General features: G+C 41.4%; 1 protein-coding gene across 1 annotated transcript; it reads right to left on the bottom strand.

The window, feature by feature from the left end:
• Positions 1–8: 8 nt before the first annotated feature.
• Positions 9–26235, bottom strand: kmo (kynurenine 3-monooxygenase). The gene is made up of 16 exons (XM_026190064.1): positions 26201–26235; positions 25719–25846; positions 25403–25472; positions 25162–25259; positions 24516–24605; positions 23716–23764; positions 22201–22288; positions 10022–10187; positions 9851–9922; positions 5708–5829; positions 5073–5220; positions 4942–4999; positions 4767–4849; positions 2681–2782; positions 2524–2583; positions 9–1169 (listed from the first exon to the last, which is right to left on the bottom strand). Exons 2-16 carry the CDS (start codon positions 25779–25781, stop codon positions 1023–1025), a joined length of 1416 nt encoding a protein of 471 aa, XP_026045849.1. The 5' UTR covers positions 25782–25846; positions 26201–26235; the 3' UTR covers positions 9–1022.
• Between the last annotated feature and the right edge of the window lie 963 nt (positions 26236–27198).

Below are 27198 nucleotides of genomic sequence, written 5' to 3'. Positions count from 1 at the left end.
TCCTTAAAACCAGTCATCTTCACTTGTTTTATATAGATTATAGCCTGGTGAGCATAGCAGCACATTTGAAGTGGACAAACCAGCCAAACTCCAAGCCCAAAGAGAGGAAATACTACATTGGCGGTTGGTCAGAAGTACATATGTAAAATTGTATCTTTGTTACCAGCAGGCTGTTGTAAAAATTTCTTTAGTTAAATCTACAAAAAAGATAAACAGATAAAAATCAAAGATAACACAGTCTGACAGGCAGAAAATACCTATCACATCTCAGAGTGGTGTGAAGTGTCTTTAAAAAAGTGGAGGGCTGGCAGATCTAAACCTATACTGCAGGTGAACAGCGTTTGATAGTCATATCCTTAATAAATAGGAAACTTTCACCTTTCTTGAAGCAGTGTGACACGATCTTGACAGACCACAGAACAAAACATCCAAAGAGTTGTACACAATTCTGTCGTCTATATTTGCATTTATGTTTTAGCATGTTTCAATAAATCACTGCACCTATTTCCCTGCACCTATATAAAGAAATAAGGGTTGGCTCAATATATTTGCACAGTAATGTATGTATAAGTGAAACATTGCAAAAACATAATGCAGCTTTAAAAACAAAAACAAATCCCAGATTTTGCGTGAAGTAAATGTCACTGGGCCCAGTGGAGACAAAGAAAAATAGCTGACATCATTCTTGTGTAAAAACAGTAAAAACTTCTACACACACCTAAAACTGACCCTGTGTTCTTGAATTAAACTTGCTTAATAATTAAAACAGCAGTGTTCTGCTCACCGCTGCTGATCATTATCGGTTTAACACTAATGAAACGATGTAAGTCGTTCTGATCAATCACTAAGTCCTTGAAGTGAGGGCAGCCATTATTGGAGTAATTTGCCATTGCTGGAGTTATAGCTGTGAATTAGATAATTTAGTCAAAATCTAATTAATATTTGGGCGCCTCTAAATTCTTTTCTAGTGTTTAACTCTAAGTCTGTACACCTGTCTGTCAGATCAGTCATGATGCCTGTGCTCAGAGCGTCCTGAGAGCCACAAGCCTGTCCCACATTTTCTCAGCAGAGACGATGAGCTTGTTGATATCTGGAGGATTTTTAATGAGCAGGTAGGAACCACCAAGAACAGCCCCCACAGCACTGAGCAGCAGGCCACGGTTTATCACCTGTGAAGAAATGAATAGATAATTAGTTTGAATTCAGTTATTTGCTTCACAAATCACACAAAGGTTGGTAAATTGCTTCCAGTTTCATGAACATCAGTATCCCAAACATAGCTGCAAAGAAAACACCCAGGCTTTGTTTCCCTGGAGATCCATGGCAGTATGTGACAGAGGTGTGGTCTCTGGCTCTGCTGTAGTGGAGGGATGGTGCAGCGGGCTTGAGGGGCAGTGCCAGCGAGGCTGAGGGTGGAAGGGATTTAATTAATGAACGCTCCTCTTTTTATAGTGACGCTGAGGACCAGAGATGAGGTGCAGAGATGTGCGGAGACTGGAGTTATTGAGGTGCCAACCAGCAAACTCTGTGGCTGAGCTGCCCAGAGGAAAGCATCTAGCTTTTGAAACACCGTACAAATAAAACTGTTGCAATATATGCAAAATGCTCAGATTTCAGCCATTCTTACCTGGCCTGTTAGACAAACTGATAACATGACATTACATCTAAACATGGCACCATTGTATATGTACATACATAACTTAATGTCAACATGATCCCTGTTAGGTAGAGACATAACAATGGTTCCTTGAGTTATGTTATAACTGAATGATTTGTAGGTCATTTATTGTCATAGGGTTAATAAACAACATGTGTTTGTTTCAAAAATTTAAAGTAAATTAAATAATTTGACACCTTTTTAAAATCTTTTTTCTATGTAATTACAATATAATAAAACTTTATTGATCCTGAAGGTTGACCGCGAAGGAAATTGGGTAATTGTTGTAGTTCAGTTGCTTACCTAAAGTGAAGTAATCCCTTCACCCAATCAATGACCTTGCTGTTACTGACACTTTTATAATACATCCTTACACTTCACTGCCACCCTGTCTCTGACCTATATTTTTACCTGTCATTCCATATTCAGTATCACGCCATATTATCGTGTTAACTGTAATGCTTCAGAGATAATATTTCTTTTCTTTCTCCCATGAAGGTCATTTCACCCTTTGCCCAAACAGCCCTACGGGTTGAATCAATTTACAGGGGAGGCTGTGAAAATCCCGGCTGTCCAACTGTCTATTAGAGCAGAAGCCGCCAGCACAGGCAAATCAGACAGTTCAACACAGAGCCAAGGACTAACAGCCTTATCTACAGCCCAGCGAGAGAAACCACAAACGCGTACGGCCGTGATGTGTGTTAAATGGAGAACTGTTTACTCAAGAGTCGCAGCCACCTTTAGTGCTGCTTCTGATAACACTGTCACTTTGCTAATTACAGTGCTTAGCTGTTCAAAGGTACGAAAAGTCCCATCAAAATTAAATTGCATTCATGTGTAGTGCACATTTTTTCCAAGTATTTTACTTTGTTTTGCCAGTGCCACCGCTTGACTGCTTCGTGGTATCTGGTCCTAGTGAAAGTGACCTAGAGACAAGAAAACAGAAAGAATAGCAGATTTAGTTTTCAGACAAAATGATGTGGAAACAGTTACTATTCATTAGTGATACTGTATCCAACTTACCATTGTGTAAAGTGGAATTATTGTCTTTGGCATGAAGAAGTAGAGGATGTTGTCAACATATTTTCTGAAAAGGAACCATTTGGAGTTGACGTGTGCTCGCATCTATGAAACAATACAACAAATGTGTTTGTCAGCCATTTGTCCATTTTATGATATCATTAGGTAGATCTTTCAGCCATATGAGAAACTTTAGACTTCCTTCTTCCTGCCTTTCGATATAATTGCAGCAGTGGAAGATCAAGAGTATTGTTAAGCCAACACATAGTCCTGCTATTTTTTAATTGCTTTATCCATTACTTTTGAGAGAGAGACTTTAAATGCACAGAAGGTTAGAGAACTGTTCTGCTTCAGAAGTGATGAAGAGGATTTTCATCACTTATGCCCATCAACACCTTTTTGTTTTTCAGTTTTAAGGTCAGTGGAAATACATTTTATTGAGCAGTTGGTTCTCAAAATGTACTTCAAAATGGCTTTAGGATGGACGTTTCAAAAGTTTAATGGGTCACCCGGTCACCCTCAGATGAGAGGAAATTGGTTAGGATGTTTAGGAACAACCCAAGAACCACCAAGGATCAAGCCTGCCATGAACTGGAAACTGTTGGAACAGCAGTGTCACTGTCCACCCTTCAAGTGAGTTTTACATCACTGTGGTCTGAGACGTTGCTGACCAAGAAATAAGCCCCTGCCCCAACTCTGATACATTCAAGCTCACCTGCAATTCACAGGTTCCCAAATGGACAAGCAAAATGCCTTCTGGAGAAAATTTCTATGGTCAGATGAGACAATGATCAATGATCAAGTGGTATGTTTGAAGGTATAAAGGCGAGGCGTGCAAACCTAACAACACTGTAACAACTCTCATGCATAGTGGTGGTAGTAGGGCTGTTTTGCTGCCAGTGCTACTGGTACATTGCACAAAATGGATGGAGTAATGAAGAACAAGGGTTACTGACAAATTCTTCAACTTCACCTCAAACAGCTCAACACCTGAAACTTGGACACAAGTGGATATTACAACGGGAGAATGTTTGGAAAAAGCAAACATCAAAACAGGATTTGGAACAGATAAAGCAGGCTTACATTAAGCCTTTTCTTCACAAAAACTGAAACTTCAACCCACTATGCTTAGAAGCTGTGCCGTGGCAAGAAACCAACCAATTTACGTGACATTTCACCAAATATTAGTGGGATCATATGTCACGGTACTGGGCCTGTGACCCAGTGTTTTGGGTTTTTGGATTAAGTTATATTCTTTGATTTGTTGTTTTTCACATTTTTGGTTCTCTTTATCGTTTTCTCCTTGTGCTATATTTTTAGTTTTCTGTCACTGTGCCTTCCATATTCCACGGTTAGTTACTCTTGTCTCTGTGTTTCTGGTTCCCTAGTTAGTCATGCCTCCATGTCACAGTGTCAAGTCACTTTCTTTGTGTAGGTCTCTTGTTTCCTGTTTTACTTTGACAGTCTCAGTGTTTTCAGTTTTGCTTCCTCCCCGTCTCATTTTGTCAGATTAGCCCCAGCTGTGTTTCCCTCCTGTTTCCTTCGTTACACCCTTGTGTATTTAAGTCCTGGGTTCTCCTCTCCCGGTTGTCGTGTCATTCCCATTTGCTGTGTATGTTTCTCCGTGCTCATCATTTCCCTGGTTTTCTTCAGAGTCTGCTCCTAGTTTCTTAGTTTTCTAGCTTTTCTGTTCTTGTTCCTAGTTTCCAGTTTTAGGTTTTGTTTCTTGTATTCTGTATGTTAGTTTTCTTCAGCACAATAAAGCTGCCTCCCTTAATTCATCCCTTTGTGTTTTGCGAGTCCTGCGTTTGGGTCCAATCCTGCCTGCCACACAGCGTGACATGGCAGTATAAGTATATATTTGACCATTTGTGGATTAGAGAAAATCAAAATAAAATAAAAAAATCTAACTTGTGCACCCAATACTTTTTTTTAAAATTCATTAAATATGTATGCTGTACAATCATCCCACTATGTAAAAAACAAAAACAAAAAACAGCTCAACAAATTCATACACTGTAAATCATACAGTGTATAAAATTTTGACCACAACTTCCTGCTTTCATATTAAAAAAAATATGTGGATTACTTCAATGTAGTTGTACATGGCCAAGTCAGCAATTGCGTGGTCGTCTGGAACCCGAACTCTGGTATACTCAGGCAGAACAGCACCTAGCGGGATACACAAAGGGCCGTATGGAAATTATTCTGTATGCTCAGCTTTTCTCTCTTCATTAATCTTTGGTCATTTAAAAAGTGCTTACTGAAATCCTCATTGAATTGATCCATTATCTCGTCAAAGACAATGCAGTCCTCAAAGCCCTATAAAACATGAATAGATGAATTAGTCTCTGTCTAATTCTGCCTTTTCCTCCCCTCATTTAGTGCTACTTACAGCATTCATTCCTTGTCCATAGAAAGGCACTACTGCATGGGCTGCATCACCCATAAGGACGCACGCGTCACCAATGTGATATGGGTTGCATTTGACAGACACCATGGCCTGCGCAGGCAATCGGAAATAATCTCTCTGGAGAGTATCCCTGCAACACAAAAATTGAAATTCAAGAATTACAAACTCATTTTGCACAATTTAATCTGACAGTTGCAACAGACTGTTTTGTGTTTGCCAAAAGAGCATTTATCACAAGACACAAACACAGCTATGCTCTGTTTGTCTAACTAAGCAGCTAAACTGAGAAATTAAAGCAGGCACTTAGCCGTTTATGCCAAAGCACTCTGAATGAGTAACTGAATGAAAGCTTCAAGCGTTTCTGTGCCTCACACAGCCCCCCACCTCTGTCACCCGCAACATATGGTTCACCTCAAATTAGAACCTCACCTCACAAAATCCATATAACTGTAAGTCTGCAATTTCACACTTCACAGAACAGAGCTGTGGATGTGGCTGGAGCTGATGGGATGACGGGAAATAAAAGGCCTTTTGAAGACACTTTGGCAGGTCGGATGAAGAGATAAAGGCAGACGGGGGATTCAGGGAAATGGGTGGGGAGGGAGAAAGTCACTTACGCTCCTATTAGTGGTATGGTGTCAGGGAAGTATTTCTGGAAAAACTCGATGACTTCATCTCCTGTGGTGATCTTCTCAAAATCTTCAAAGGGCATGAAAAGGGTACAGGTGAATGTCTTGTCCTAAATCAGAAAGTAAACAGAGTACACAGAGACGTTAGCTCCCAAATCCATCGTGACACTCTTGACCACAGGATGCTTCACAGGATTAACCTTTTACTGCCTGTTGTTCCAGCAGAGATACATGAGAACTGAACTGTTAGCATCACGCCAAGTCATACATCCAAATGAAAGATTAGACTGTTGTGTGGTCTCACTCATTTTGGCACATTGAATCTTGTTTTTTTTCCCCCAAACTATGCTAACTGCATACTAACAGGCCAAAATAAGTACACCTTTATTACAACATCAGTAAATGTAGGAGATTACCATAAAAACAAAGTACCCAAAGCACTTATTTTGCAGAATGGTCAGTTTCAGAATAATATCTAATTATCTTCTGTATTTATTATTTATGCTAATGCTGCTGTTAATGTGAGTTTAACTGCAGGTTTTACACTGCCAGCTATGTATTGCACTTTTTAATAATATGGCTTTAATCATCTAAATCTGGAAAATAGACCAGCTAAATAAACATAGATAATTATAGTATATTGATAGCAATAATAATGATTAACATTCAATTATCAAAAGATATTAAAGTTTTAAGCATTAGCATAATTTGTCTCCTTATGTAACAGTACAGTTAAGGACAAATGTTATTAGTTTTAGTTTTACTGATATTTGGTCATAAAGCATTAGTTAACATGCTTGTGTTTTAATCTGTGTTGTCCTCTGGGACATAGGAAGAGACGTTTCTATAAAGAAATACCATTAATCCATAAGGATTGTTCTTTCTTTTTTCATTCCCAGTACTCTTTCGTAGATTGCCACTGAATAGTAGTTTCAGGGATATTCTACTTAAAGTGATTGGCCAATGAACCTACAAACTCCCCAACAAGGATAAATTCTGCTACCATTTGGTGTCACCAGTTTGGTGGTGACGATTAAGTCATGCAACTGTGATATAGTTTTCTAATGTTATCATTTTACTAATGATAATTTCATTTAGGCTTCAATAAAAGTTGAGCTATTTTTGAAGACTTTTCTGAACCAAAAGGTAAAAGTGTTGTTGCTGTTGACCCCTCTGTGACCCTGATAAGGATAAGCGGAAGAGGATGAATGGATGGACGGAATGCCAACTTCCCTGGCATGTACAAAAAAGAAAGAAAATCTTAAGTTAATGCAGGAACTGTGTAATGGGGAAAGGTAACAGCCATTGTGATTTACATGTGATGTACATGTACATATTAGTGGGTCTCGATAAAGTTCCTGTTCCTTTTTGGAAGCAAGTTCAAGTAAAAGTAAGATCAAGAAAAACTGAAGGCCACTGTGTTCATTCCTCCTTCATCATTATCGTTCTGGTTGAAGTAAACAAAATCACTCACACCCTGCATACCACACAGTACACAAATGACAATATAATCAACACAGTTTGATTATTAAAAGCCTTAAAAACATTCACCTTAAATCCATCACAAATGTTTAATGAAATTTTTTTTTTTTTTTTTTTTGCCTGTCCCGTTTGGCTCTTTTGCCATCAGAATTATTGTCTAAAGGCAAAGAAAGATGCCCAACGGATTTACTTTACCAAATTGACCATCCCAGCCTTGCCATAATGGTCCATTTGATTCACCTTTTATTGTTTACTTTATTTTCACTTGCTGAATACGGGACAGACTTGACTGGAGGAAAGAAGGGGAGAAAGAAAGAGGGAAAGAGAAACAGCTGAGAAGAGGGACGGGGGAGAAGGGCAAAAGACAAAAACCAACAGAACGGGCAGAGAAAAAAAAATGCATATATCGATCACCTGGATCACCTGTTGAGAAAGAAAAAAGAAAACAAGCAGAAGAGAACAAGAGTAATAGAATAAACAACATCACAATGATATATGGGAATATGACAGTAAATACTAAATATTAAACATTATTGTGCAGCACATACGATCAACAGAACACAGTGTGCTTTGAGGTAGGAGCCAAAAAGGGTGTAGTTTGTGGGTGTGATCACCCGTGTGTACACCTGTGAGCATGGACGCGCTTGTTTTTTGTCTTTTAAAAGGTTCCTTCATGTAATGATCTGCTAGAGGGTGTGGGGGGGCCACAGCCCCGTCCTCCAGGGCATGAAGCAGGTATGGAGGAGATCAAAACTCCAGACATCCAGAGGCCCCCAGAACACAAGAGACCAAGGAAGACCAACAGAGGGGCAGCCGCGCCACTGTCCCAGAAAGAGCTGAGGAGAGTCCCAGATGAGGGCTCACTCAGCAGCCGCGGAGCAGAAGCCAGGGGGAGTTGCAGTGACGCGCCCGTGAGCTCCGCCGGCAGCCAGCTGTGCCTGAGTGACCGAGCCCCAGGCCGAGAGGCCGGGGGCACCCCACCTCCGAAGTGGCCCGAGCGAGCCCCAGGCTCCAGGCCCCGATAAGCGGCCGCCAAGGAGTGAGCCGGTGTGTACCTGGACGCCCACCCCCAGACACAAAGAACCACCAACGCACCGACACCTGAGGGAGTCCGCCACTGGCAGGGGAAGTGGTGGTAGGGGGAGATAGACCTCCAAACCTTGGAGGGCCTGAGATGTCCCCAGAGAGGTGGCGTCTGATACCCAACCTGACATATAGACACAGACATACAGGCACACACAGATACAAACATCCATTCCCACCCTCATGCTCTCATATGCACTCACTCCACACTCAACCAACGTGGAGACAGACATAAAGAGACGCTGTACACACGATCACACTCCCCAAGCGTACTCTACGAACCGGGTCTAGGTACCCCCGCCCCTGGAGGGGGGAACTGCACCCAGACCCAGGTGGTGTTACCCTTTTCCCTGCGGTGGGGAGAGGCAGACCACCCCGACTCCGCAGCTGCAGGGAGGCCCCACACTCCAGACCGCAGTCAGACAGCCAACTCCTCCTCCTAGCCCCCCCGCTCTAGCAGGTCGCAGAGAATGGGGGTGAGAGAAGACTCCAAACCTCCCTCCGCCCGCTCATTGTAGTGTTGATGCATGTGTGTTCTAAGGTGCATTTAAAACCCAGGAGGGCATGGAGCTACCTGCCAGAGAGCAGCAGGTAAACGCATAGCCCCTCCTAAAAATTAATTAGGCAGATGACATTAAAACGTCAGGCAGTTAAACGGGTACCTCACACACTAAACACTTGAATAAAGTGAATCACATCGCTTTCTAGATTGCAAGTGTCAGCAACTTTGTCTAAATGCTTCAGTGGGTTTCCACAGATGCACGAGAGATGTACCCTGCCGCTCGCCCTAAGACAGCTGGGATAAGCTCCAGCAACCCCCCACCCCCCGCGACCCTGAAAAAGGATAAGCAGAAGAGAATGGAAGGATGAATTTATATGTTTGAGAAATCTTCCCTGCTGATCATAGTTTAGAATTTTCCATCCTCAATGTAAACGGAATGCCAGACACCACTGGATGGAAGTTCACTAAGGTTGTGTATGTGCCATTATCTGTCCTTCTGAGCAGGTGTCATCTATCAACATCACAAAGTCCTCCCCGTGGACATTTTAGCACTGTTACCATGGTATCCACAGCAAGGAAGACAATTTTTTTTTCACAGCCGTGTGAAATGTGTTTCTGGGAAATGGGGAGTGAGTGACAGTGTGAAGGCACTCAAAAGTCAGTTGCCTTAACCTAGTCTCCTTTAGGCGAGGAAAAGAGTTGTGCTGATTCAGCCACGCAGACAAATCATTATGGGATTAACCAGATAAAGGAACGACAGAGAGTTGTTGAGTCAGAGAAAAAGATGCAGAGGCACAGGTGGGAAGGAGTGCAACACTGCTGTGTGAAAAGTAGGGTGAACCTCAGGGTGCCAAGATACTTCTGATGAGTAAGCCTCACTTCATAGTTATGAAGTGAGCCTAATTAACTCCATGAGGACATCCCAGAGGTCAGTCAAGCTCTGAAATGTGCTAGTGTTTGTTTCCTTTAGCTTGCCACATAATATGCAGTAGTAACTTTACAAATAAACAAATCTTGAATTGCTTAATTTCACTGATATAGTTTAGAAATCAGTTCACACTTACCAAGTTGGGCAGGGCGATCATCATAAATGTGTTTCGTGGCCAGATGTGTAGATAATTAGGCTTCATAGCAAACTGGGGATAATGAAGACAGCCAGCAGAAATTAAATGAGCAGAAAGATAACTACCACTGCAGATGAATTTTGCTGAGCCAAATACTAGAAGCGTGCTGACCTCTCCATTAATGGGTAGCATGGTGAGCTCCATGTAGCCATGAGGGATGTAGGTCTGGCTATAGTCGAAGCGGCTACGCCGAAGGAACTGCTTACGTACGGCAGAGAAAGCCCCATCACACCCCACAATCAAGTCTGTCTTGACCTGCTCCTTGGACCCGTCCAACCTGAGAAACACATTAGCAACATGACAAGTTAACTTCATTAAAAACTAAGTAACATGGAGGTTATTTTTAAGAATTAACTGCTTTAATGATTAAGCCACAGAGTTCCTAATTACACAAAAAATACCCATAAGAATAGAATCGTGTAATGAGCAAAGGCTTACTGGAAGCAGTGTCCTATCGCGTACAGAGCTGTCACTGCTTGGCTTTATAGAAAGCCTCTCTTTTCTGATACTTGAGAAAATAAGGTAACTGCTCAGCCTCGAGGCTATTAGCTTAAGGTCTGAATGAGACACAAATGAACTACTGACTCAAAGCCCGAGTTGACTTAAACTGTATCTTCTTGAATGTTCCATTAGATACAGCAGATTTCTATTAAATTTACAATGTCAGAATGTCACTATTATTAGAATCAAAAGCCACATGATGATCATTTAGTGGTCATTAAAACTTTTACTTAGCTACCCATTAACCTTAATCTAGTTAAAGTTTAGCAAGTTCAACTTAATGATAACACTTTATAATATATATAGCCTGGTTTGATTTGAATAGATTCCTTTGTCTGTAACTACATCTTAGAAAATCTTTCTGGCAGAAAGTTCTGAAGACAACATTTCAGTTTTTGTCCATCTATTCAGAAAAAAACAGTTAGCTTATTACTTTATTATTAACAACACACACGACTGACAAATATTTCATTTCATGTTAGATGCGTTTTCTCAAGAATTAAAGTGCTTGACCAATCAAAGCTGAGGTGGAGTACATAAAACCTCAAAACCCAAAAAATCTTGATAATACAAGATGTCACGGTTCTGGGTCCGTTGGACCCAGTATTTTGAGTTTATTATGTTTTGGTTTATTTTTGCATTATGGATTGTTTTCTGATGTTCTGGTGCTCTGTTTATTATTATCATTATGGATCTGTTTCAGTTATTCTTGGTGAGGGATCAGTTCTTAGGTTTTGGGTTCTCATGTGTATTGCAGTTTCTGTTCAGTGTCTAGTCTGTCTCTCAGCGACATGTCTGCATCTGGTTTAGTACTTCCTGTCTTGTTGTGAAAGTCTTTGTCTTTTGTTAGTGTGTGCAGCTTAGCTCCCCCGTCTCGTTAGCCCTGATCTCCCCCAGCTGTGTCTCCCTTCTGTGGCCCATTTCCTCATTACTACCCTGTGTATATTAGCCCTGTGTTTTCCCATGCTCGGTGTCGCGTCGTACCCTCAGAATTATGCCTGTGTGTTCAGTTCTCGGTGTCATTGTTCTGTTCACGTTTTCGTTTGTCGCCAGCAATAAAGCTAAGGTTCTCAGTCTCAATTCAATTCCAGAGTCTCAGAGTCATCCTCCTCTCCATCCGCCTGCAGACAGAGCCCTGACACAAATTTCTTTTAGATATTAACAACGCTATTTTTTTGGAAATTCATTCTTGACCATGAATGTCAACACAATATTCAGAGTGTGTGTGTGTGTGTGTATCCCTCTACTGCATAGCGTTGCCCTGAGGCAACAAACCACATTTTCATGCCTCACACTGGCCCTTCAAAAAAAAAAAATACTTTTTTTTTTTTTTTTAAATAATGCTACCAGGCACATCTCTTTCCAATAAAATGATGAGTTGAAGGTGGTGTGACTTTCATTTGGGGGGGAGGACTACAGTGGCCCTGAAGTGCAAATCACACCAACAAATTGCTAAACACAACAACAAAATTGAGAAGCACAAAAACAAAACTGAGAATCACAAAATCAAATTAAGAAGCACAAAAACAAAAGAAGAATCACAAAAACAAATTGAGAAGCACAATTACATTAAGAAAACCGGAAAGGGTAGGTACCAGTCGGCAACAGGAGACATCACTGATTGGACGTCAGCGCTGTTCATCTTTGGAACCGGAAGTTACTCTGCCTGTAGCGCATTTTTTCAAACATGAACATTAGCGGTGACCCAAACATAGCTGTTGCTATTCGAGAATATTTTGATTCAGGACATACATATGAGGTGATACTGGATATGCTCAAGTGTAATCGTGACATTTCAATTAGTATGCGTACACTGAAAACGCAATTAAAAGAATCTGGACTGTACAGACGAGGCAACTATTCTCCACTTCCTGAGGTGAGGCGTGCCATTTTGGCCGAGCTTCGAGGACCAGGACAATTGTTTGGATATCGGACCATGTGGCAAGTTCTCAAACAAAAACACAAGCTGCGTGTCAAGCGTGATGTAGTTATGAGGCTGTTGAGACAACTAAATCCTCAAGGAATCGCTTTGAGAACTCGAAGGAGGTTCACAAGACGCACGTATCACTCCATGGGGCCCAATTACATATGGCATGTAGATGGCTATGATAAACTGAAACCCTTTGGCTTGGCCCTGTCAGGATGTATAGATGGCTTTTCAAGAAGACATGTTGAGTATTGCAGCACCGACAGCGATCAACTCGAAGGAAAATGACGACGGAGGCAAAAATGTCCTTAATATTTTGGGAACTTTATTCCTCATCAACATGCGGCAAAACTTTTCTCATGGGTGCCATTTTCGTTGTGGTATACTTTTTTTTTTCTTAGGGGCGTGATGACGCAGCATCCGTGCTCTTACAATGAAACAGTGCCTCCTTGTGGTGGCAACTAAAATACTGTCTCTGTTAAACCACAGTAACCATAATGCAGTTAAACACTGTACAACATGAGTACACACAATGAATATCTTAACACCCCCTCTTGTACTCAGGTTGCTGGAATCAAAGAAAAGTTGTACAATAAACGATAAACAGTTGTACAATCTCTACCACACTTCCTTTTTTCTTTTTCTCTCCTTTTTTCTTTTAAGCACCAAACATAACGTTAGCAAACTTAGCAAGTTTTAGCTTAGAAACAGGTTTGGTCATAACATCTGCAACCATTTCTTCAGTGGTGCAATATAACAGACACATTTTCTCTTCATTTACAATGGACCTTACAAAATGATATTTAATGTCCACATGTTTGCACCTCTGTCGGCTCACAGGGTTTTTAGCCAGGGCAATTGTTCCCTGGTTGTCCTCGTACACTATTGTTTGAGTGTAGCTGTAGTCATCTATACCTTTCAAAAGCTGTTCTAAATATATACACTCTTGCATTGTGGAAGCCAGAGCCATATACTCTGCTTCACAGGTAGAGAGCGCCACAGTGGGCTGTTTCTTGGTCTTCCATGAAACTAAAGAACTGTTGTTACATAGACGTACACAGTAACCAGTAGTGCTGCGTCTGTCGGCAGTATCACCTGCCCAGTCAGCATCACTGTAGGCCACTAGACCCAAATTTTCATCTGTGTTTCTTCTAAAACACAACTTCTTATCTTTGGACCCTTTGAGATATCTCAACACATGTGTCACAGTTCCCCACTGTTCTTCTGTAGGCTCATGGAAATGTTGCGAAAACTTGCTTACCACAAAACTCAGGTCAGGACGGGTACCTGATGCAAGGTATATAAGACTGCCTACAGCCTCTCTATACATCTTCACATCTCTTATCTTAGTAGCACCTTCTGTGTAACACAACTTCTGATCACAGGGAGTTCCTCTGGGTTTACAGTTCTGCATGTTAGACCTCATCAGTATCTTGTTGACATAGGTTTCTTGTGACATTGTTACACATCCATCAGACTGAGTGAAATCAATACCCAGAAAATGCTTAAGTCTGCCCAAGTCTTTCAACTTAAATTTGACTGAAAGCATTTCTTTCGCATCCTTCATTACCTTTTCATTGCCAGCAGCAATTATCAGGTCATCCACCCAGATGATCATAATCACCTTACCATCTTTTGTCTCTTTGGTATAAACACAGTGGTCTGCTGGGTTTTGCCTGAAACTGTTCGCTGTTAGGTATTCATGCAAGATCCTATTCCAGATACCACCACATTCTTTTAACCCATACAAGGATTTTTGTAATCTACAGACTAGCCCTTCTCCCTCTTCATAACCTTCTGGCTGATCAATGTAGATTTCATAATCAATACTGTCTCTGTTAAACCACAGTAACCATAATGCAGTTAAACACTGTACAACATGAGTACACACAATGAATATCTTAACAAGACTGATGTGGCTTGTGTGTGGAGCAACAAACAACAACCCGGCTGTTATAGCTCACAATTATATAAACTGTGTAAAGAGTCTTGGTGTGATACCAATGAGATTACGAACATACTTCGGGACTGAGAATGGGACTATGGCAGCAATACAGTGCACCCTCCGTCACGCGCACACGGACTATTATGCTGGATCGTCAAGCCACAGTTACGGATCATCTACTGGGAATCAGCGCATAGAGTCATGGTGGTCTTATTTCAGAAGAGGAAGGTGGGTACATTTGTGTCTGGTAGGTGTAAGCTACAGTGAAAGCTGATCAGATCGTTTTTGGTTTTTTTTACATGCATTTAAGAAAATAGAGTAGCGTCCTGCTGGACGTGTTGAAAAGTTGGATGAGATAGACATTAACAGCCATCACTTTATTGCAGGAACTCAAAATGGTCACCGTCAGCTGTTGTGCCGAAATGAGTATGCTTGCCTAGATTTAACGACGCCAATACAAATTGAAAAACTCAGACCAAACTCTCCACTCCTCACAATCAACACACAGAACAGAGTGAAAAGAATACAGCATTTTTAACAAGAACATTACTGCAGGGTCGCTTCAATATTTATGGAAAACTAATATGCATTACTTTGTTTGACATCCATTTGTGGCATGTTTTAAATGGGACCAAAATGTAACAAACCCTATAAAATGACCAAGAACAAAGCTAAATTGATTCTTAAATATTAATTATATACCCAGGTCTCAGTTTTGGATGGACTTGTTTGGAGACTTAAGAGACTCTGGAAACTTAAATGGAAGCCACGAACACCAATGCTTGCTTCAGAGGGGTTCTACAGAAAGGCCTGGATGAATGCATAGACCTCTGGAACAAACACAGGATCCGGCCAAGCAGACTTGCATCGTGTCCAGGGGGGATTCCAAACGAACTCTCTCTTGCCTGAATTAACCTTGAAAATGAATTAACCTTTTGCATCAAACTAAATGCAAGGTGTTGTTATGGCTTAAGTTGGTTAATATATATTCATAATTTTACACATAAGTATGATAGAGCAGTTTATAACATGTCACTGCATGCGTTGATTTATATAGTTCCATATTGTCAGCAAAAATCCTTCACTGTTCTATTTTCATTTTGCAGATATGGTTCAAGAGACTGTGGATTTGCTGTTGAGGAGAGGGAACTGGATGTGTTTCCCGAGGAGGGGCTACCGGTTGGATTGTGTGGTGATCCAAACATTTAGGAATATTTACAACAGGCTGTACAACAAAACACACTGCAGCAGCCACAAGACTGGGAATCAGCCACAGAACTGTATTTGGCCCTGAAGGACATAGCTGGGTTTTAGATACCAACTGAACTTCAGTTTGTAATGACATTTGTCAGAGTTACTCTGACGAAGACACACACTGTGTCGAAACGTTAGTTTCTTTCCTTTTTTTTGCACCTAATAAAACCTTTGGACTTACTTGAGTGCTCCAGCCCTTCTGTTTTTCCTTCATTTTTTAATGTTAGTAGTGTTTCCTTTCCCTCTTGCTAAATTGAATTTAATATTGTTCATAATATACAGCAACTGGCATGGATTTAAATATTAACATTTAACCAAAAGGAAACATTAAAAATTTTCTTTAATAAAACCATTTACAAATAGTGTCCAGCATTTCTGTCACTTTTCCAACATACACAATATTCAGTGATTCAAAAATCAGTGATGTCTCCTGTTGCCGACTGGTACCTACCCTTTCCGGTTTTCTTAATGTAATTGTGCTTCTCAATTTGTTTTTGTGATTCTTCTTTTGTTTTTGTGCTTCTTGATTTGATTTTGTGATTCTCAATTTTGTTTTTGTGCTTCTCAATTTTGCTTTTGTGATTCTCAGTTTTGTTTTTGTGATTTTTAATTTGTATTTGTGCTTCTCAATTTTGTTTTTGTGCTTCTTAATTTGTATTTGTGCTTCTCAATTTTGTTTTTGTGCTTCTCAATTTTGTTTTTGTGCTTCTCAATTTTGTATTTGTGCTTCTCAATTTTGTTTTTGTGCTTCTCAATTTTGTTTTTCCATCCATCCATCCATCCATTCGCTTCCGCTTATCCTTTTCAGGGTCGCGGGGGGCGCTGGAGCCTATCCCAGCTGTCATAGGGCGAGAGGCGGGGTACACCCTGGACAGGTCGCCAGTCTGTCGCAGGGCCAACACACAGGGACAGACAACCATTCGCACTCACATTCACTCGCACATTCACACAATGGCAATTTGGATTTTCCAATTAACCTATCCCCTCAAGCTGCATGTCTTTGGACAATTTTGTTTTTGTGCTTCTCAATTTGATTTTGTGATTCTCCATTTGTTTTTGTGCTTCTCAATTTTGTTTTTGTGCTTCTCAATTTTGTTTTGTGATTCTCCATTTGTTTTTGTGTTTCTCAATTTTGTTGTTGTGTTTAGCAATTTGTTGGTGTGATTTGCACTTCAGGGCCTCTCAATTTTGTTGTTGTGTTTAGCAATTTGTTGGTGTGATTTGCACTTCAGGGCCACCGTAGTGGACCCCTTTCCACAAGCTACACTACATGAGAGACATTTCCATTAGGAGGCAAGATAAAGATCACTCTTTTACATGTTTATAGTAAAATAAATGTATATTAAAAATACTTGTATGTCCATGAATACGTTAAGAAGCATATTAGCAGCAAATTTATTTATGCAGTAAAACTGTTAATTTTCATTTTCATTCATTGCCTCAAGGCAACACTGCGTAGTTAGCTCAGTTTCTTTCAGGCAATATAATGCATTAGCATGTGTGTAGAGATGTGTTTGTGTGCATTTATATGATCATAGTCAATGTTTTTTACTTTACAATCTGCTCATAATTACAGGACATGGATGTAAATACCTTTTATGGAAGGAAACCAAGGGAATGTGCACTTTCTGTCCTCAGAAAGTGAGCTTTCAGGAAGTGACAGTGAAGTAGAGGAGTGGATCCTTGAATGAGGTTTGAAGGACACTTAGGAGCTCAGGGGTCAGTTGGTAAAGTAACTGTGTCTGTGTTAGTGCCCACATAGCAAGCAGGTCTGGCCAGGATCTGGTATCAAGTCGGCACTGCTGGCTGACTTCTGGCATGATAAGACGTATGTCATCCAGATATGGGCCAGGCCTGGCATAGATGGCACTGTCTATGTGATGGCTTGCCATAAATGGCTTGATTGTGGCTTGGTTTATGTGGCCCAGGCCTACAGAAAACAGGTCTGGCCCAGATCTGGCATCAAGCTGGCACTTCTGACTGACTGGTGTTTTGGCAGAGTGTATGTCAACCAGATGTGTGCTAGGTCTGGCAATGACGCCACCGTTTATGCGATGGCATGCCATATCTCAGGTGGTAGAGCAGGTTACAAACTGATCGGAAGGTTAGTGGTTTGATCCCTGGCTCCTCCAGTCTGCATGTCAAGAATGTGAATGTGTATGAATGTAGTTAGGAAGCACTCAGTTAAGCTAAAGTGGGTGAATGTGGCATGTTACACATTAGGCTGACATCTGGGGCCAGAGCTGAAACTGTTCTGGGCCAGCACATGGCCAGCAGTTTGTCTACAACTGGCCCGTGGCTGCACATCCCCTACAGATGGCCCACATACCGCAATGAATGACGGCCCTTTGGTGTCCCAGATCAGGTTTGCCAGAGTTAATCCAAACATGGGCCAGCACAGGGCCACCAGTGTGTCTGAAACTGGCCTTGTGCTGGCCCATGTGTGGGCCACCTCTGGCAAACCAGGTCTGGGCCACCAAAGGGCCGTCATTCTTTGTGGTATGTGGGCCATGTGTAAGCACATTGTGTGAGCCTGATCCGGGCCATACCAATTTTGCTGTGTGTGTGTGTGTGTGTGTGTGTGTGTGTGTGTGTGTGTGTGTGTGTGTGTGTGTGTGTGTGTGTGTGTGGACATGTATTACTTATTGTTGTGGGGACACAAATTTGTTTACACACTCACATTGTGAGGTCTCGCCTACTTTATGGGGACAAATTGCAGGTTAAATCATTCAATTTTAGGCTAGGGTTAGGGTAAGGTTCAGGCAGGGACTTGTGATGGGTAAGTCTCCAGGAAATGTATGTAAGTTAATGTAATGTCCCCAAAAGTGATGGAAACACAAGGTATGCATGTGCGTGTGCGTGGTTAGGGTCAAATGTTGGATGCATTTTGGTGTTTTATTGTTCTGTGAAATGTTTACATTGTTTATTTGTTGTTTATTTATTTGTTCATTCTTGTTGTACTAATACAACTTATTATAGAATAACTTGGCATTTTACTACCGTTATCGCACAGTGTTGCCTTGAAGCAACAAACCAATATCTGTTTGGGGGGGGTCAAATTTTATGATTGATATATTATTAGGAACCCTAAAGCTCCCCCAAAATAGGGAGAAATATTTTTTCCCCAAAAAATTAAAAAGTCATGCAGTAGAGGGATATGGTAGTATTACTTCCATTAGCCAACATCCTAAGTCAAGAAGAGTGAGGAGTCAGGGCTCCACTTTAGTCCTGATGCAGATGGAGTTAAAATGATAACACTCCTGATAAAAGATCATTAAATCTTTCATTTGGTTGCCATACATACTTTGAATGCAGTTTCCAGTCTACACAGTAATGAGAGTTTAGGTCACAGGAACATCTGAATACAGATAGTTGCTTAAATACCATTACAACAATATTAGCTAAGTGGATTTATTATTGTTAATGACCAGCTATAAAGCCGTGCATAATTACCCAGTGCATAGTAAATCTAACAGCATCTGGTTTTGTAATGATGAGAGTCTGGCTTCAGATTGTTTTTAATTTACATTTGCAGCACTGCATGGATTTAAGGGAGTCACACTCTGTGACTAGAGGTCATCTGCATTTACGCATTTCATGCCGATGGCTTTCTGTTGTACATTTCCCACCTAGTATGGGATGATGCAACTACAGACAGGACCAACAGATTATTCGTGTGCTTTAAATTATATACACTTGAGAGAGCAAATACATCCTGCTGCAGTTCAGCCACAGCAGAACAGGAGAGACGTGCCCTGGATGCATAAGGTGTGTGAGACTGGGTGGCATTTGAAGCCTACAAAAGACTTCTTTTAATCAAAGTGGGGGTTTTTTAAGTGCAGTAACTTCACAGTGACTCATTCAAGCAGATAGGGCAGCATACACATCAAATGTTTGTTGTTGTTGTTGTTGTTGTTAAACACATTATAGATAAGGCTCCTTTCAATTTAGGACCCTCTGATCAGACTGAGCGGAGTTTGTGCTCGTGCATCCTGTGTTAATATTTTACGGCATGGATATGTTGATCATGTCTAAAAAGATTCTGTGTCAGAGGCCAATAGGCAGATATGTGGAAGTGGACCCAAAAGCAGACTGAAGAGACAACTGACTAGCAGTTAACAGTGCTTTATTGAACACAGGGAAACTGCTGCAGGTGAGTTGAGGAAAATGTAGCATGAGTCTCTGACGTGAAATGCAGGTGAAGTGAAATGAGCTCCGTGGAGGGAGGGAGTGTCCCAGCTGAGAAGCGGGATGAGAGAGGTGGTTGATCCAATCCTTTATTTCCAGTAATTCACAAGGACAGGCAGGTGACGTGGATGCTGCCGTAGCGTGTAGACTGAGTGATGGCAGATAGCCAGCAATGATTGTGCAGCCACAGTAGTGGCAGAGGATGTGCAAAGCGAGCTGCAGGTGAGTTGAGTATTGTTCCAGGAATGGCAAAACTAAACATAGGAGTAGCTGACAGACAGGCAATGAGTGGAAGGCTGAGCTGGTCTTAAATTAGCCAGTCTGCTGATTGCCACTGATGGACCACAGGTGTAGAAATGAACCTCCACCCCAATGTGTGGATGCTGGAACCAGCATGGCAAAACAAAACAAAACAGCAGAAACTCACTTGGATCATGAAACTGAGGGAGTGGGGGTCAATGGCACAATCACAGGGCCTGTGGGGAGGAGGAGACACAGCTTTATCTTTACTTCCTGTAGGTTATGGTACTCCTTCAGAGCAGAGGATAGCACCGATGGTTGGTTGGCAGGTGGCAATGAGTCAAAGGAACCGGTAGGTAGGGCCGATTGTAAGCAATCTGCCAAACAGAAGAGACTCCAAAAAGCTACTTTATTGCCGGCCCAATCAATGATAATTTTTCTTTTCCAACCATGAATAGCCGAGGATCAAAGAGGTGTCGGGTGAAGCGAATTTGAATAATGAAATGGATTCCCAATGATTTCCGGAGGAGAATAAACAAATGGGCTTGGTTTGGTGTGAATGTGAGCAAAAACTTGGCTGTTTAGTCCAGTGGCCGGTAGGGGGGGGATGAGTGGGAGGTCCAACTGCTTGACTAACTCAAGATCGATGAGGTTTTGTTCAGCACCAAAATCTATAAGAGTATGGAGGGAACTGGAGACCTGGTTGAAGCGAAGGGTGACTGGTAGCGGGAGACAGGGTTTGGAAGTAATCGACGAGCCTTCCACCTGTATCCCTGAAATTACGGGGGTGGGTAATTTTTTGGCCGAAGAAGGAATGCAGCAAGAAAATGATCTGGATTCCCATAATAGAAACATTCACGGGCATAAAAGCACCTCTCTCTTTCCTCCTAAGTGAGCCAAGATCGCCCGATCTGCATAGGTTCGGGTGGAGGATAAGGAGGAGAGAGAGGTGGATGGTGGAGCTTATGGTGGATGTTTTTTCCAGAGATGGCAAAATGGACACAGGGAAGGATTGGAACATTGTTTTATGAGATTAATGGTCTTGTTCAGCCTCTCTCCCTCAGATGATTATCAATCGAGAGAGAGAAAGAGAGACTAAATCCTCAAACGAACCAGGCTTGTCCCGTGATGCCAGTTGATGATTCATTTGATCGTATAAGGCGTGCAAAGGGCTCCTGTGCAAAAATCGACAACAAATTCGGCCACACTACGCTTAGCTCGACACAGATTTATTAATTTCTTCCCTCAGAGGCTGAATGAGCAAAAGTTTTCTTTAGCTCTTGAAGGCTGGAGGCTGGTGAGCAGCAGGTGTGACCTCAGAACAGAGCCCCTGAACTGCAGAAAGAATCTCCCCCTCCTTGTCATGGGTTTACATCACAGAAACTGGAGGCCCACTCAGGCCAACCGATAATGGCAACTTGTTTGGATATTGTGGTCAGAATTAGATCTGCTGGGTTGATTCTTTTAGGCCATTCTGTACTGTCAGTGGACAGAAGGCCGATACGTCGGAGTGGACCCAAAAACAGACACTAGAGACAACTGACGAGCAGTTGACAGTGCTTTATTGAACACAGGGAAACAAAACTGGAAACAAGGAAAATGTAATGCGAGTCTCTGACATGTGGACCACTGGCTAAAAGTGAGTTAGGAGCAATGGCTTACTTTTCAGCTGAAGGGAAATTAACTCTTTGAAGGGAGTGTCCTGGCTGCGAAGCGGGATGAGAGAGGTGGTTGATCCAATCCTTATTCCCAGTGATTGACAATGGCAGGCAGGTGACGTGGATGCGGCTGTAGCGTGTAGCCTGAGTGGATGAGTGATGGCAGATAGCCAACGATGATTGTGCAGCCACAGTAGTGGCAGAGGACGTGCAAAGCGAGCTGCAGGTGAGTTGAGTATTGTTTCACGAACGGCAAAACTAAACTTAGGAGTAGCTGACAGGCAGCCAACACACACCAAAACAGCAGACACTCACTCGGATTATGACACCCAGAGGTCTTTCAGTGTTAATTGAGTTGTCACATTTACTTCAAGCAGAACCAGTTACAGAGCAACTAGAAAGTCCCACCACAAGGTTTCAAGTACAGCTTGTTTTTCACCAACTCCAGCCTTAGGCGTTTAACATGTACAGGCCCATAGTCAATAAATCCAGAGTTAAAACAAAGAATCCCAAAGTGCAGACCCTCTCCTTAGGTGACTGTCTGCATGTGGCATGTATAAGATTAGTGACTGTTTACCTGGCAAAGGTCATCAGGCCCGTTTCAGCATTCCAGTCCTGCAGTTTGTGGTCGAAGTTCATCTTTGTGTTTGGATATGTCTCTGCCGCTGTGAGGGGAAAAATGTTACAAAAACTGTTTTTTTAGCACTGATGCAAGCATGACACAACAGCATCAGTTTAATATGACCACTCTATACTTCATTAAAACAATCAGGAGATGTTCAGCCACTGAGGGAATACGGCCTCATGGCAATTAGGACGAATCTCATGAACAACACAGCACAGCTGACAGTGGTTTTATGAAAACTTATGTTTAGGCTGTCACACTTTCCAAAATCTCTTTATCTCGGCGTTCGCTCCAGAAGCCTGGATGGACCCTGATAAGAGTGACGGCTTTGTAATCAGCCTCTCTTTCAGCACGAGCAGGCAATCTAATTAAATGTAGACCCATGCTGTCGCACATTATCTCCAAACGTACACTGAGGCTCTTCATTAAATATTAGGCAAAATCCTTTTTAGCTGAAACACTAACATATCCTCTGACGTCACGTGACGCACTCAGCCGGTTCGAAGGAGTGCATAAAGCTACTGCACAGCGGGTATCTGCGGTGGTCGAGGCTCAGCTCAATAACAATCAAACAAAATTAGGACAACTGCTGAAAGAGAGTATCCTTTAACATGAACGAATCCACTTGTTTATTTCTGCATCACTTTTCATCATCAAAGCTCATTAGCCAGCACAAAGCACTTAATGACAAGACATATAGTTGGGACTCTTGTTAAATGCTGATTAATTCATGTGCTCTACTTTAAGTTTGATCTGAAATTTTTGTGTCTTTTGGGATTTGCAGGTCAGGTGTGGCAAACATGTCATTGTAACATTTATGTCTTATTTCAGTGCCTCATTTTACATCGTGGGTTGCATGCAGCCCACTTTGATCTTAAGTGGGGTGGACCGGTGAAACACGCCTTTCTGTCATTGTAGAAAAGATTAAGTACACATTAAATCCCTGAGATGCATAAATACATGATGAAAAAGTGCTGCTGTAATAACTGAAAAATGTGTCAGTATGACTGGGCTTAAATTCAGAAAGAATGTCCCTTTTTTTCCTCCAGTAATTTATTTTCATTTAATTATTTATCAATTAATCACTTTGACGTTGTGTTAATAGCTACAAGGGAGCAATTGATCATGAGGAACGGCTGTAAAACTTATGAAAATGCTATTAAAAGTCCAAAGTTTGTCCCATCCAAGTCATCCAGTCGACTGGATTGGAGTCTTTTGTGGTGTCGATTCTGGCCCTCGGGCCTTATGTTTGACACCCCTGTATTATTTGAACCCCAACAAGTTAAACTGCCCATATAGGCTGTATGTCGGAAAGAAGGAAAACCTATGCCAAAAAAAAAACAAAAAACATTTTGACTCATTTCCTTGTAACAAAGACTCAGCGTTTGGCTGATAAAAATTCCATTTTGGTGTGACAGTTGCTTGGTAATGTCATCTCACTTCCAGAGACACTATTTATGTTCTTACCTGTTAGCAGCTCTTTGTTCAAATTGGCTCGGTCTACCGACAGGATGTACTGAAAGGAGAACAATCTGTAATGTAGTGCAATTGTACAGGTACAGCTTATCAACTCTGCTCATTTTCATATGGAAACAGGAAGTCTCTAGGGTTTAGAATGCCTGCCTCTGCTTTCACTATCTTCACTGTATAATTTTGTTTTTTTTCCCCAACCACGAGGTGAAGAATCCTCGCCATACTGTCAGCACTCTAATCGAACAACAGCTTCCAAACACCCTAAAAGTCTGCAGTCTGTAAAGGCAAACAAACTCTATACTGTCGTGTGACAAAAACTCAAGTCTCACTGCACAGCCTGTCAGTTGTAGTTGTCATCCTTTGGTGAATTCTTGTGTTACTTCACCAAACAACTACCAGTGTGTGTGTGTGTGTGTGTGTGGGGGGGGGGGGGGGGGGGTACGCGTTTTAACACAGGGGAGATTTAGCAAGCAAAGTAAATTATTCATCTGCAGGCTGTATCTGTACACATGAGGCAATTCTTACAGTATGTTTAGCAAAAAACAGACTATTATGTAACATTATTTTTCAGCAAACTAATGATAGAAAATGGATGTGCAGTCAGTTAAACAGCCCTCAAAAAGAAACAGTAATGAGCAGCATATCATATAAGTAACATATTTTCTGCTCATTAATCAGTCTTCACAGTGTAATCTGGTTCATTTAGACTTTTTGGTTTTGTGTAAGTGTGAGACATCACAGAATTAGAAAATTCTGTACTATCTGACAGCAGTCATGCACTTGGTAAGGCTTACCTGGCCTTTCCTGCCATAAGGGATTGGGGACTGTTTCCCATTCAGCGAATGGATCATTCTTGCATGCATCGGGATTCCTTTGGCAACAATCTAAGAAAGAAAAAAATTGCAGAACATCTTAAATGTTAAAACTGGACCATTGGGGATAAATAACGGCAGACATTTCTGCACAAAAGTTAAACAAGGGCAATCTATGGACAGCCAGCTTGTGACTCAGTGTCTGCCCTTTATAGTATATGTGAAAATGTGGCGGAGCGGGCCTTATTCTGTCAACCTGAAAAGTCATGCATGTGTAAAAATAAGGGACTGATGCAGAGTTCGCTCATGACGTGATCAGCGCAGCAAATTTGGAGCACCAAAAAAAGGGCCAGTGACCTTAGATGCTATTATAAAGCATCCTGAGTGGACTCAAGCAAAAAAAAAGAAAGAAAAATAGGAGAGTGGGAGATTTCCCGGGGAATGGCTTCATGCTATTTTGTTGCTAGAAATCAAAAGGAGGTTTGCCTCCATGCACTTTGGTCTTTCATTTGGTCCAATAAACAAGTGGGAGGGGTGGGGAGTTGTGGCAGGGGGTCACCAAGCCCCCCTCCTGTAAACTTTGCCTTACCTCTGCTTTACTACTTAAACAGTGAATAAATCGGCATACCTTCTCCTCCAGTCCAACATGTTTCAGTGCTTGCCGGCCTCGATGAGACAAGGCCAGGTTGATGCTTCTCCCCTTCACAATCTTAGCACGTCGGATATCTGACCAGAGACCACATGCACAGGTTTTACACGTTAGTGTAATGTTCTTTAGTGTGTGGGTATATTTGTCAGAGAGTAGTGTGTGATGATAGCAATTGCAGAGAAAACCAAAGTTTAAAGGAAAAAAATGCTTTGACTGCTACCTTCCCGACTTTCAAAGAGTTCCACATCAAAGCCTCTTTTTGCAAAGAAGCAGGCATTCAGTGCCCCAACCTAAAGGATAGATTGTAGAAACTTTGTGCAATCCCATTCTGCATGGTCTTGTATACATAATTATCTTATGGTCAAACAAGTAACAATATTAATATGTAAGCTGCATATACCCACTGCTAAACAATCTTTCCCCTTAAATGAAGCCTTTAAAATGCAAATACACTTTCTAAAGTGTGAAAGTCAAAGGCCACACGGCGTGAAAAAAAAGCACATTAATAATACTTCACTTTGAGTTTCTTGTCTTACCAAACCACCTCCCACCACTGCTACAACTTTTTTCCTGCTCTGTCTGCTTGTTGATTTCTCCATTGTGCTCAGGGTGCTCCAGCTCTCTGACCCACACGGTGTCCAGTCCAAAGGGACTGGCGGGATAGCTGAGTTAAGATTTAAAAGAGGAGGAGCGTTTTACTTTCATAATCAGTTCCCCTTTTGAAAGCAAATACATGCAACGGATAACAGGATTGTCCAAACAGTGTTGGGCATTTCTGCTGACACAAAGCATCTGATGTCCCTCGGTTAAACTTATGCATGAGTTGCATAAGTTTAACTTTATGACAACTTCTACCTTATTGCGCAATATTAATCCTGAAAGTGAAAACATTCACCTTCCTCACGTCCAAAACCCCCTTAGACTAGACTTTGCAGATTTTCCTGAGTTCAGAGAGTTCATTCGTAATAGGAGTGACCACAAATTCACAACAGACATATGTTTTTGGGGAGGACGTTACCTGAATCTTTAACGGAAAAGGTGCCTAGTGTGACGGATTAGAGCTCCCGATCAGAACAGATGCAATTATAGATATATGAGGAAAGAAATCTGCTGCCATCTAGTGGCTACAGGTTCCTATATCGCTTTGGCGAAATTACCACACCAACCAGCAGGGGGCCCCCGAGCGCACGGAAATGTCAAAATCAGACCGGCGAGATATATATATATATATATATATATATATATATATATATATATATATATATATATATATATATATATATATATATATATATATATAAGCTGAACAGAAAAAAAAGAAAAAACGGAGTAGAAACAGAAGCGTCATATCAGTATATCAGTCGTGGCCAACTTATGGGATAAGTAAGGTGTGGTATGGAAACAACAAGCATTTTGGATTGGTAACCTACTGCTAGCTGTATAGCCGGTTAGTTTCTTTTTAATACATTTAATGCTGCCTGTTTTATATATATATATGCATTTGCCTTGTGATGTAAAAACTAATATTTTAGGTCTGTCTTGAATTCTTTGTGACTGCTCTGACCTTCTTTTTAAAATGTGAATTGTCTCCTTGTTTGTTTTCTTGCAAGCAGGTTAGTAAGTCATGATAATGCACAACTGATCAACTATGGGCAATACAGAGTTAATATTGGCAGTGCTGAGATTGGTGGTTGCAATGCCTTGCATGTGGCAGAACATCATTGGTTAGCACTGCTGCTTCACAGTAAGAAGCACATGCATAGGGTCAGGTTCCCTGGTGATTCTAAGTTGGCCATATGTGTGGATGGACATCTGTTTCTCTGTATTTACACTGCAGTAGACTGTAAACCTGTCTAGGGTATTCACTGCCTTTCCCCCTGTGACATGGTATATGTCATATAAAAACATGGCAAATTTTTAAACTGAGTAAAAAAAAAACTGCAATAACAAGCTTGAAAAGCAAGTCATACTAAAAAGAAATAGCTGGAAGAACACTGTGCAACTAATTAGGTAACC

The sequence above is a fragment of the Astatotilapia calliptera genome, chromosome 13 (assembly GCF_900246225.1).
Source record: "Astatotilapia calliptera chromosome 13, fAstCal1.2, whole genome shotgun sequence".
Taxonomy (NCBI): domain Eukaryota; kingdom Metazoa; phylum Chordata; class Actinopteri; order Cichliformes; family Cichlidae; genus Astatotilapia; species Astatotilapia calliptera.
The sequence above is the reverse complement of the archived record's forward strand: the minus strand, read 5'-3'. Positions and strand labels throughout refer to the sequence as shown.

Bases quoted from the DNA above. Each gene is read 5' to 3' on its own strand.
- kmo (XM_026190064.1), bottom strand. From the start codon at position 25,781: ATGGAGAAATCAACAAGCAGACAGAGCAGGAAAAAAGTTGTAGCAGTG. The intron at 25,260-25,402 runs GTAGCAGTCAAA...GTCTCTGGTCAG, and splicing joins ACTCTTTGAAAGTCGGGAAG to ATATCCGACGTGCTAAGATT. The intron at 5,000-5,072 runs GTAAGTAGCACT...CATGTTTTATAG, and splicing joins ATGGACAAGGAATGAATGCT to GGCTTTGAGGACTGCATTGT.